At 36.2% G+C, this 11782-nt stretch overlaps 3 protein-coding genes across 3 annotated transcripts; all 3 read right to left on the reverse strand.

Moving 5' to 3' along the window:
- Window positions 1–123: 123 nt before the first annotated feature.
- Window positions 124–4237, reverse strand: PHYBLDRAFT_21117 (hypothetical protein; the record flags this gene model as incomplete). Its single annotated transcript, XM_018439750.1, has 10 exons — window positions 124–1020; window positions 1106–1864; window positions 1944–2120; window positions 2176–2589; window positions 2791–2897; window positions 2992–3151; window positions 3226–3424; window positions 3484–3666; window positions 3738–3872; window positions 3972–4237. 10 exons carry the CDS (start codon window positions 4235–4237, stop codon window positions 124–126), a joined length of 3297 nt encoding a protein of 1098 aa, XP_018291298.1.
- A 2015-nt stretch (window positions 4238–6252) lies between these two features.
- PHYBLDRAFT_124978 (hypothetical protein) lies at window positions 6253–8105 on the reverse strand (the record flags this gene model as incomplete). Its single annotated transcript, XM_018429021.1, has 6 exons — window positions 7823–8105; window positions 7259–7640; window positions 6924–7140; window positions 6575–6826; window positions 6372–6465; window positions 6253–6311 (listed from the first exon to the last, which is right to left on the reverse strand). Coding segments are annotated over exons 1-6 (1053 nt in total), but the record flags the coding sequence as incomplete, so codon positions are not given.
- Window positions 8106–10732: 2627 nt separating this feature from the next.
- PHYBLDRAFT_145663 (hypothetical protein) lies at window positions 10733–11470 on the reverse strand (the record flags this gene model as incomplete). Its single annotated transcript, XM_018431507.1, has 3 exons — window positions 10733–10882; window positions 11057–11388; window positions 11452–11470. 3 exons carry the CDS (start codon window positions 11468–11470, stop codon window positions 10733–10735), a joined length of 501 nt encoding a protein of 166 aa, XP_018291300.1.
- Window positions 11471–11782: the final 312 nt, after the last annotated feature.

The raw sequence follows: 11782 nt of genomic DNA on the forward strand, positions 1-11782 counted from the left end.
CTGCTTCACAACGAGCCAAGTTCTCCTTGGATGCAGACAACCTGAACTGGGTCTCTACAAGTTCCTGGTGTTGTTCTGTGCACACACTCTAAAATAAAATAAAAAATATAAAAAAAGCATGTTTTAATCAAGAAATCTCTCTAGATAGATATATATCTTCTTTACCTCTTTTTGAGAAATAAGCTCCTGGTATTGATTTTTATTGGTTTCTATGGTTTGCTGTAATAAACTCTCGTTCCTCTGACGTGCCTCAAGATCGCTCTTTAGCTGTTTGATTTTCGTGTCTCGTTCTTGTATCTGAGAATCAAACGACTGATTGACCTCCATCAAAGCGTTCTGGCTTTTGGTTTCGACAGCCTCCAGCTGGCTTTCCAAGAGCCTGTGTTTTTCTTCAAGTGCCTCATACTCGGCTGCCAATATATCTCGCTCAAGTGAATGGTCCTCGGCAACCTTTTGAGTCTCGGCCAGAAGCTCTGATTCGCTGGATGCCTTGGTTTCAAGCTCATCAATCTTTTGTTGTCTTTCATCGACCTGATCCTTTATTTGCTTGATCTCGGCCAGCATTTGGTCAATCTTGCCTTTGGAGTCCCTAAGTTTTTCAGAAAGACCAATTTTGGTTTCCTCGAGCTCGGCTGTCAGACGCTGCTCATTTGCCAGAAGCTCTTTGTAGGTCTTGTAATTTGCCACCAGGGCACTATGCTGGTCTTGCAGGTCTTCGTAGGACTGTTGATGAACTGCGATCGAGTTCTCGAGGTCGGCGATCCTTTGGTCCTTTTCCTTTATCTGGCTTTCGACACGATAGGCCACATTGAGAGGCTTGAGTTTTGCATATATTTTCCACCAAGACCATTCGCGCAAGGTCACATAGATACGTGCGTTACGTTGCATAATCTTGATAGCCTCTGCTTGTCGAGATACCCGTGTGAGATGATAACGAGCAATGTAGCGCCGGCAGCCTGCCTGAAACCTTGTGATGTATTCTGACAGTTTACGATCCCTTATTTCTTCGAGTTCAGCAAGCTAAATAATTAAATAGATTTTAATTAAAGAAAACCTACATACACACACACACACAATTATAGATATCTATTGAATGCTGTCTTACCACTGTAGCTTTGAAAAACACTTTTGTGTTGCCTATTCTATACTTTTCTGAATCTAGTGCCAAACTATCCAATAAGGTCTGGCATGCGCTACGACCATCCACAAAACAATTGGTCGATGCCTGGCGTGGACACAGGATCTCGTAGCGCTTTCTGAAATCCGCAAAAACCAGTCGATTGGGAAACCCCTTTCGACAGATCCGAATTCCTTCGAGCACACCATTGCATCTCAGTTGATCGAGTACCAGGAGTGCCTGGATCTCGCCTGCGTGCTTGCGGCCGTTTGGCAAGATACAGCGCACAAAGTGGGGGTGAGTCAGATAGAGGGTGTTCATCAACGAAAGCAGCTGCTGTTTGTGCCGCTGGCCAACCGTCCTAAAGGACCCACCGCCTTTCCGCAGCTTCATGAGCGAAAAGGTCGATGAAGAGGTCGGCAGGCCAGACTCGTTGGGTATCTGGTGTTCTGTCTCGGTGAGGTAGTCCTCAAACAAGGTCGCCACGTGTCTGTTGGTCGATCGGGCCAAGAGCCGGGTGATGTCTTCGTTGAGTGGATCCTTGTTCTTGTTGATCCAGCCTGCGGTAGAGTATTCGACCTGACCAGCATAGTGTTTTACCGTAAAGCTTTCTTTGAACCGGATGCTCTTGTATTTGCCTTCTGGGTCGTCACTGACCCAGGTTGAATTTAACTTTTCAAGAAATCGTTTGTCTGTTCCTCTTGGAGCAACACATTCTTCTTCAAGACAAGACAGAATACCAACAGGCTATTATATATATATATATATATTTAATCATCTGTTATAGAGAAAATATTTTTTTCTTATATACATATATATTACTTACATTTGTTTTTTCAATAAGGTCAATGGTAGGTTGAAGATCCAATCCGAAATCAATAAAAGACCACTCGATTCGTTCTTTTTTGTATTCTTCTTGTTCGAGTACAAACATGTTGTGGTTAAAGAACTGTTGTAGTTTCTCGTTCGTATAATTGATACACAACTGTTCAAAGCTATTGACCTTTTCTCCTTTGTGTGTTAATACAATCCCTCTTGATAATATTTTATCTTCTTACTTCAAATATCTCAAACCCAGCAATATCCAAAACACCTATAAATCCCATCTTGCTCGTCGTCTTTTGACAATCGATCGCTCGGTTGATCCGATCAACCAGACCTCCAAAGTTTCGTTCATAGATCGTCTTTGCCAGTGCATCAACACTGGCCATCACCTGGGCAGGTGATTTTGCTTGGTTGACCCAATCTCGACCGGCTTTGATGCGAGGTGTCAATAGACTCTTTTTGAATTCCTGGGCCGGAATTCCGAGTAAGTGGCATGTACGTTCCAGGGCAGAAAAATCTCGTACGTCGGCCCGCTCGCCACTGTAGTCAGCCGTCAGAGCAATGTTTCCAAGGTGTAGGACGGCAGCAACCATACGTAGGAAGTCACGGATTTCGTCTTTTTTGAGTCCCATAATATGCATTGCATTCTATGTTTAACATTTATTAATATTAATATTAAGTTGGTTGTGGTAGTTGTTTAATTGGTAATTGGTTTCAAGTACTAGTTTTGGAATTCAATACACAAACGCGCCTATGTATATATAAAATCCTTTTTCTCTCTCTCTTTCTCTCTTTTAAATTTATTTAATTATTATCTAGCTATATAAATGTATCCATGTAATACTTACGATCAGGTTCTCATATTCTTTTGCATCATCTACGTCTTCAATGGTAGGCTGAGAGTCTTTGAGAAACCCATATTGACTGGCATGATCATCATTAAGGAGCAATTCCTCTTTATTTTGTTTATGAAAAGAGATTAAAAGTTTAGTTCAATACAGTACTGTACAATGTAGCTCAATTAATTAATTAATTAATTAATTATATACCTTTCATGGCCTTGTCTGCATTGAGTAACTGATAAAATATGTGATAATTGCGCTCTTTTGAAGACTGACTATGAACACGCGATTTTTCTAAAAGGTACCACTCGATATTTGCACCACAGATATGAGCCTGCATGTTGAATTCGATTCGGATAAACTTTCCCTATAAAATATATATTTAAACATTATTGTTAATTACTCTTAATTAATTAATTTTGTTTTATTTTGTTTGCTTACAAAACGAGATGAATTGTTATTACGAATGGTCTGTGCATTTCCAAAGGATTCCAGAATAGGATTGGCCTGAAGGATCTGTTGTTCCAACTGGTTGACCAGAACTGTGCCGTTCTTGTTCAGGATTCTTTTGCTTGCCATGGTTGTCAAGTATTGGATTGCGACCTTTGTATTTTCTGTTTTACCAGCACCAGATTCACCTCTATAATATACATTGTAGTATGATTAAATAACATATATGTATGTGTATATATTGCTTACGTGATGAGAATAGATTGGTTTTCTTTGTCATGGAGCATGTCATGGTAAGCTTGATCGGCAACAGCATAAATATGTGGTGATAATTCGCCACGCCGACGACCCTTGTATGATTGCATGCATTCATCAGAATAGATTGGTAATTGACGGTATGGATTGACAGCCACCAAGAAGAGTCCTGAATATGTCTAATAAAAAAGTATTAAACCAATTTCAAGAAACTACAAAAATAAAGAGAGATAGTGATACTTGCATATATTTGATTGGCACGGAATCTGACCGTCAAGTTATGAACAACACAAGGTTCGTTTAGTTGAGTGAGTTCAGCCATATCTTCAGCCATGTCGAATTGAGGAGGGTTCATGGCAAACACATCTTTTGTTTGTACAATCTTGACCTATAAAGAAAAGAAGAAAAAAGGGGGCATTTATGCTGTTATTGAAACAAGAAAAGAAAAACAATTGGTGTTGAATATCAACCACGGTATAATTTTTACCTGGCCACTTTCTAATTCGACTTCTGTGTCTTGTTTTGATAATTCATTCAAAACATGGGCCCGTGCATATCCCATCTCAGGATCTGGAATCCAAACCCATCGTTTTTCATTGAATCGGGCCTGTGCTACGGCATCAAGTACACCGTCAAGTCGACTCTTGATAAAAACCTTTGTCCCATGGCTATGAACAAACGAGCCTGCGTGTTCAGTATATTGAGGAGAGTCAGATGTGTTATCTGGCAGAAGAAAATCTGATGTCATAATAATAATAATATTATCTTTAATATGTGTATCTTTTTCTTTTCTTCTTCTTCGTCTTTGGGCTTAAAGAAGTACAGATAGAAAGGATCAAATCAAATCAAATCAAAGAAAGAAAGAAAGAGAAAAGACATGTATACAAGAGAATCGAACAAGAGGGATATTTTGTTTTCTTTGAGATTTGACTTGAAATTTAAATTGATCCACAATTGGGATGGACTCATTTATGTCAAGAATGTCATTTATACTTATACGAATTACGAATACTTATAATAACAATAATAATAATAATAAGATCATTTAACAAGGAGAGAATGTGAAATTTCTTTCTTTTATAAGCTTGCTTTAATAATAGTATTATTATTATTTTAGACAAATATAACCAATACAATAAGAATAATTGATCCTTTGTTTTTCAATCGCCAGTAGCCAGTAGCCAGTAGTCAATAGTCAATAGTCAATAGTCAAACCAACCAATGAAAAAAGAAAATAATAATAATAATAATGGGGAGAAATAAAGAAGTAAGCAATAGATAGACAGAAGAGAGAGAAAGATGTCATACAAGCTAAGCAAATACATTATTACAAGATAAAGATAACAAAAGAATGTTTTTTTATATAAAAAAAAAGAAGGAAAACAATATTAAAGAATATGAATGAATAAATAAATAAATGAATAGTCAATTGGTTAGTTAAATAGATAGATAGATAGTTAAATAGATATATGGGGATCAAAATCAGCAAAAGAAGAAGAATAGTAATAATAGTAATAATAGAGATATAAAAGTAAAGAAGAAGAAGCAGAAGAAGAAGAAGCAGAAGCAGAAGCAAGATAATAAAAAAAAATGATATTACTACTTTACAGCATGGGTTGTTATCGTCATCGTTGGTCATTAGTTTTGGTTTGGTTTGGTGTAGATTTAGGACCACATGTTTCTCTGTTGATGTGCATTAGATGCCTCTCGGTAATCAAACTGAATAGGCTGTGAGTTTACAGTAGGAGAAGGACCCAGTTTCTGGCTATGAGAAGACATGATCTGGTTTGCAGACGCTCGTCTTGGATAAGGCATTGTCATCGCATGCTGGTCCGAATCCAAAGGTACAGGCGGTAGTGACAGCTCACTTGTCCACCTGGGTATTTCAGAAGCTTGCATTGCTGACAATGGCCGTGGTGGTGGCGGTGGCGGTGGTAGTGATGACACTCCTCCTCCTCCTCCTCCACCACCACCTGATGCTGATGCTGATACTGTTGCTTTTGCTGTTACTGCTGCTGCTAATGCTGATGCCGCTGCCGCTGCGGATGCCGATACTGATGATGTTCTTGTTGCTGTGTGCGCAGGCTTGGGGGTTTGTGCAGATGTGGATTGAAAAGATGATGTCAAGAAATTCGGTATCTGTGATTTGTGGGCATGACTAAAGAGACTCGAGGCTATTGGAGGTGTGGGTGGTGCTATCAATGGACGATAGCTGTTTTCAGGTGAAGGCATATCGTAGCTGGCATCCGACGATCGTCGTCTCAGAGACTGACGAGTGAAAGACTGGGCAGTCACTCCAGACTTACTATTGTTATTACCATTATCGAGTGTATCGTCTGAATGATTGTTGTCTTGGAATCTTAGGATCGTCTTGTTTGACACGATGGGCGGTGGACGAGATGGCGGGGGTACGCCACCTGACTGAAGAATATAGTTGTCTCGGGCCCTGACTGCATCGATCGGATTCGAGCCATCCGGTGGACTGTGGGAAAGGATACCCGACGGCGGTCTCCAGCCATTGTTCTTTTCCTTTTCTCCACCTGCTCGAGTAATACGGGCCAACTCCTCGAGCTTGAGGATATCTCCGGCCGTCAGAGGTGTCACTGGTTTCTGGTTGAGATACTCAAGCACACTGGCCTTGTAAGTACCGGCCACCTTGCGAGTGTTGGTGTGGATCCCGGGCTTTTCGCCATTGGTCTTGCTCATCTTCTGGGCCCACCGCTTTCTTTCCAGATCATCCTTTCGTCGTTCGTTTTCGTGCGGGCGCGTATAATCGTAGGTCAGGAACTTTTCTTCCATCACTTGTTCCTCTGGACTGATCGCTTCTTCGATAAAACTCTCTGTCTGGCTTCTAATAGACATCCCGGTGTTTCCGGTCCCACTACGTTTTGGATTGCGTCTGCGTACTTTTAATGGATAATCTTCCATCAAGATCTCTTCCAATTCATGAGTTGGATCAAAGTTTGCACGTTTACTCTAATTATTTTTTTGTTGTAAAGCAATCCTTTTTTTTTTAGTAAAGTACATAATTATATATAAAATAAAATAAAATAAAACAAAATAAAATAAAATAACATGGGCTTACGTCAGGAATAAAAGGCGGGATTGCAGTTTTGGATTTTAGGGCTTCCCAGTCAAGTCCAGTAAACCAGGGATGAGCCAAGAGTGCATTAAACCCTTTTTCTTTTACACCCAGTCTTGAATCAATATCGCGTGTCAAGAGTCCCTTTACAAAATCAACTGCCTCAGGAGATACGTCTTTCTGCTCTAAAATAACCAATTGTTCATAGAGAATTGCACGGTGGAGCATATCATTTGATTTCCCGCGAAACGGTCGCTGTAATAATAATAATAATAATAATAAAATTATAAAGCCAAATGGATTAGACAAGTAAGAATGAAAAAAGAAACAATAATTGGATGTGTTTACTAACCTTGCCAAACAAAAGTTCGTAACACATCACACCAAGAGACCACCAATCAACCGATGCATAATATCCTCTCTTTTGAAGTACTTCTGGTGCCATGTATGCCATTGAACCTGCAATTGAGGTCAATTGTTTGCCTTCGGTGTACTGAACTGCGATATTGAAGTCTGTGAGATAAGCGTGGCCTTGTTCATCTAGTAAGATGTTATCTGGTTTGATATCTCTAAAGTACAATCAATACACATAAAGTATTCACTCTCTATATTCTTTTTTTTTATATGTACCCATGCTACACATTACACTATAAACACATGCTTATTTTTATTTTTATTGTCTTTTACCTGTGAACAATGTTTTTGCTGTGAAGATAATTTAGTCCAAGAGATATCTCGGCTGCGTAAAAGCGAACACGTTCTTCGGGCATGGTACCGAATCTCTCGAGATGGAATCGGAGATCTCCTCCAAGCATAAGATCCAGAACCATAAACATGTTCTTGTCGTCCTGAAAGGCATAGCGTAGGTTGACGACGACATTGGATGTGATTTGTTCTAGCAGGCGTCGCTCGGATATAATATTGTCCACGGCTTTCATCTGTATACATTTTGCTTTGTTGATGTACTTGAGTGCAAATAATTCTTTGGTGCCTCTGTGCTGAACTACTCGAACTTTTCCGAATGCTCCTTTGCCAACAGAGCGCAAGAGAACAAAGTGCGAAAGATCGACTAGCAGATATAATGTAATATAATATAATATTTTTTTGTGTGTATATATAAATAAAAGATGTATTTATTCATAAAAGAAAGAAAGAAATTGTTGTTTAATTATCAATCAATCAATAAGATAACAATATATATATATATATATATTCATTGTAATCAGAAAAAAGCGAAATGTCCATCGTCACCTTCTCCATCCAAGTCGATCAATTGCTCATTGCAACACACGGCTCCCATTATTATTTACTTTAAAGATGACCTTTTGTTGTTGTTGTTGCTATAAACTGAAATAGTCGAAATGAGAGAGGTTCTTGGAAGGTTGTCTTTTCGTCTGGTTATTCTGTATATGCGTATATATAAATGTGTGTGTGTGTGTATGTAAATATGTACAGGAGTTTAAGAGTGAGGTAGTATTTGTGTGTAGTTGTATTTATATATATATATATAATGAATATATATATATATAATATATAAATCTATAATTGCCAGAGAAACATGAAGAAAGAAAGAAGTAAAAGTAGAGGAAGAAGAAGAAGTAGAAGAAGTAGAGTGGGAAATGGAGGAAGGGGTTTGTTAAGATGATACGATAAAATATCAACAATAGTAATAGTATAATTACATGTGTGATTTCTATACACACAAATATACTGCAACATGAGAAAAATAAATAATATTTTGTTGTTGTTCTTCTTCTTTTCGGTTACACGTATATTATTCTTTTGGGTATTTTAAACTTACTAAAGCTAAAAATCTTGTAACCATGCCTACCTACAATTTTTTTTTATAATGCAATCTAAAGAAATTATACTAAAATTAAAATACCCACAAAGATCTTTAATGGCTCTATGGTTTCAATTCAATGTAACTTTGCTATCTATAATCAAAATAGTTTTCTAAGCTACAGAAATCGTGCCAAAAAAAATCATATTCAGACCTGAAATTTCAATAACAATAGTAATAATCAAAATTTATATAGTCCAAAAGGATTTCATATCTTTTAACAGTTTTCTACTGAAAATTGTCACACAAAAGAAGAACGAAACAAAAAAAAAAAAACAAAAAAAGTGTTTGGGATACCGCTACCGATACACTTTATAATAATAGTAGTAATAATAGTAATAGCTCCCACTCATCTTATTCTTCAAGTTAAATTACAACAAATGAGTCGAAAACTAGCCATCTTTACCACCCACCATATGTACGTGCATTAATACTAGAATGATTATCATTTCTTATTCCTTTTCACTAGAGTGTCATTGTGCTTGTGTGTATGAAATAAGGTATTCAGTTTTTTTTTTTTTTTTTTTTTTTTTTTTTCATTTGAGTACCAATTTTTTTTTTGCGTGAGCCACACCGTGATAATTGGAAACTACCGAATTGGAAATCAGTTTGAACCCGTATTACAGCTATTCTATTCTACCCATTTTTGTTTCTATTATTTTGGAGGCAAAATATTCATATCACTTTGACTGTATCATGATCATTTTACTGTGGTATTCTTACAATCATACCCATGGTCTTTAATATAAAATAATAGTAATAAAAGCAGACCGTCATTATATATATATATTTCTATCTTTGTCTGGTTCTTAATAAAGGATTATTCAAACGCTTAAATATATAGATATAACAGTAAGCATTAATATTAATTTGGCATATTTTCATTAATGATCTCATTGAATTATTATAAAAACTTTATAATTCAAGTCAACTATAGTATTGATCTTTATCATCATCGTCATTAACCGATCGATTTATTTAAAGAATATTCTCCTTTGGTACAACTCTTGAACATCTCTTTGGTGCTGTTGGTTTGCTCAAAGGGACCTGTAATTGACCCTTAAAGATGTAGATACAAAACATGGATATAAGAGTTTATTCTAGTATACGACATTTGACCTTGACCAAAGAAGTATTTGGACTCTTTTATAAATAATAAAAATAAAATGACAGACTGAAATATCTGAAGGTTAATATTTAAAGTAGAAAAAAAAACAACAACAAATAGTGCATTATCTTTTTCTTTTGTACTCTTAAGGCTAACCGGACACTCTTGCAGTTGTGTAGCCTTGGATTTCGGTACTTAATAGACCTAAACCCTCCCTCTTACTTTTTCTTCTCTACTAATCTTATAGTTAACATTTATATATATAAAATGGCACTATTCCTTAATATAACATATTAAAGTAATAATGATAATGATAATGAGAGATAGCAAGGGAAATGCTTTATAGGTAAAGTGTCTATAAAAGATACATATATATATATATACAAGAAAAATAAAAATTCTATCAAAATTGAAGCTTTTATTTTATTTTATTTTATTTTTTGTTTTTGAGATTAGATAGTAGTCTTTACCGTATTTTCTAACTTTGACGGATATTGAAACCTTCTTTTTTTTCATATTTTTACATTCATATCAGTCTGTATCTCAAATGCTTTACTCTACTCTACTCCAATCGACTTCACTAGACTCGATCCTGTTACTCACATATGATACTTAAATATTTTTTTTTGTGGAGATGGAATCAATAAGAACAATATGTCTTTATCAGCTGCACCCAGTTTGCTGAATAATTCAAATAAATAAATAATCAAAAGTCAAAGTAATAGAATCCTTTATAATCTAAACTTCAAATGTTTGAATATCATTTTTGTTCATTCCTTTATTCCTTCAATCCTTCCTTCATTCGTTCGTTCGTTTGTTTCTTTATCTTCCATTGACATGTTATATCTTGTTACCTCAATTTTAGTTTTGTATTCTTCCCTCCCCTCAAATGAACAATATTCTTTTTATCTTTTTTTTTTTCAGAAACACAGTTACACATTATACTCTAAATGAAAATGTGCTTTTTATTTTATTTTATTTTATTCCGATATAAGGAAACCTTCCAATCTTAGTTGACTTCATTTCTTTTTTATTATTATTATTATTATTATTATTATTATTATTTGGTGTCGACAGACCAAAAGTTCAACCAAAAGTTCAAACGACTCTGACTGGCTAGTTCTTCTTTCACGGCCAATTTTATTGAGAAGAGCATGCTCTTATCTAATATGCATTTGAACTAATCTCAACTTTTTTTTGTACTGCTCTTCTAGCTCTTATTGCTATACTCAAAAATACTCTTTGGATCTTCATCACACTTCCTCACCCAGTGTCGAGCTACTCTTGGCTTAATGTTCAATTTATTTTCTGCTGCTGCTGCAACTGTAATCAACAATATCTCGCTCTTGAGCTTAAAGGACTTGATGATATATTTATCAGTGTAGGTGATTTTCTGATGAGTACCCTCGTCTTTCCTTGCACTTTTTTTTTGTAGTTTATTGAATGTATTATATACACAAAGGTCAGTTGGTCAAGACATCAAGCTGTGAGCTCAAGAGAGTCTCCTAGTGTTTAGGATACCAATTGAACCAACTTGGTTGTTGACAATGGGAACTTCTTTAACTATATTTTGGAAGTGAGCCTCCCAGATAACACTGAGAGCTTCCGAACAATGCTTGAGAATACTGTAGTACTGCGGACTGTGGCTGACTACAGAAAAAAGGGAAGGAGATCGGAATGGACCTTGTAGGCCTGGCTTGTCTTTGCTTGAGACTGGTGGTCTAAACCCTGCTATTTGTACCACTGCTAGGCTGGAATTTCTGGGTTTTTGTGAAAAATTGGAAAAAATGCCCGACGGAGGATTCGAGCCCCCAATTTGTCGATTGCTAGTCCGGCGTCCTAACAACTGAGCTATCTGTCGGGTTGCTATACTATATCAAATTTTAGAGAATTTGGACTATCAGTTTTGCTGACGTCATCACTTTTTACTTTTCATTTTCTCAACCATTTTTTCCCTTTCTTTTGATTCCTGGATTTACACCTTAATATTTATCCAAGCAACATACTCCTTTTTAAACCTTTCACCCCCCCTTTTTTCATTTTCCCAAGCTCTTCCTTAGATTACCATTTTTGTAACTTCTTTACATTAATGCATTTTTTACCTTTTTCTTTACTTTTACTTTCCCAAACATATTACACTTCTTTTTATTCACTTTTGTTAGCTTCATTTCTTTTATAATTTATTATCATTTTATTATATTATATTAAATTAAAGTAACTACAGTTGTTAGAAATGTTTATGTGCGTGTGCATGTGTTTA

Source organism: Phycomyces blakesleeanus (genome assembly GCF_001638985.1).
Source record: "Phycomyces blakesleeanus NRRL 1555(-) unplaced genomic scaffold PHYBLscaffold_11, whole genome shotgun sequence".
Taxonomy (NCBI): domain Eukaryota; kingdom Fungi; phylum Mucoromycota; class Mucoromycetes; order Mucorales; family Phycomycetaceae; genus Phycomyces; species Phycomyces blakesleeanus.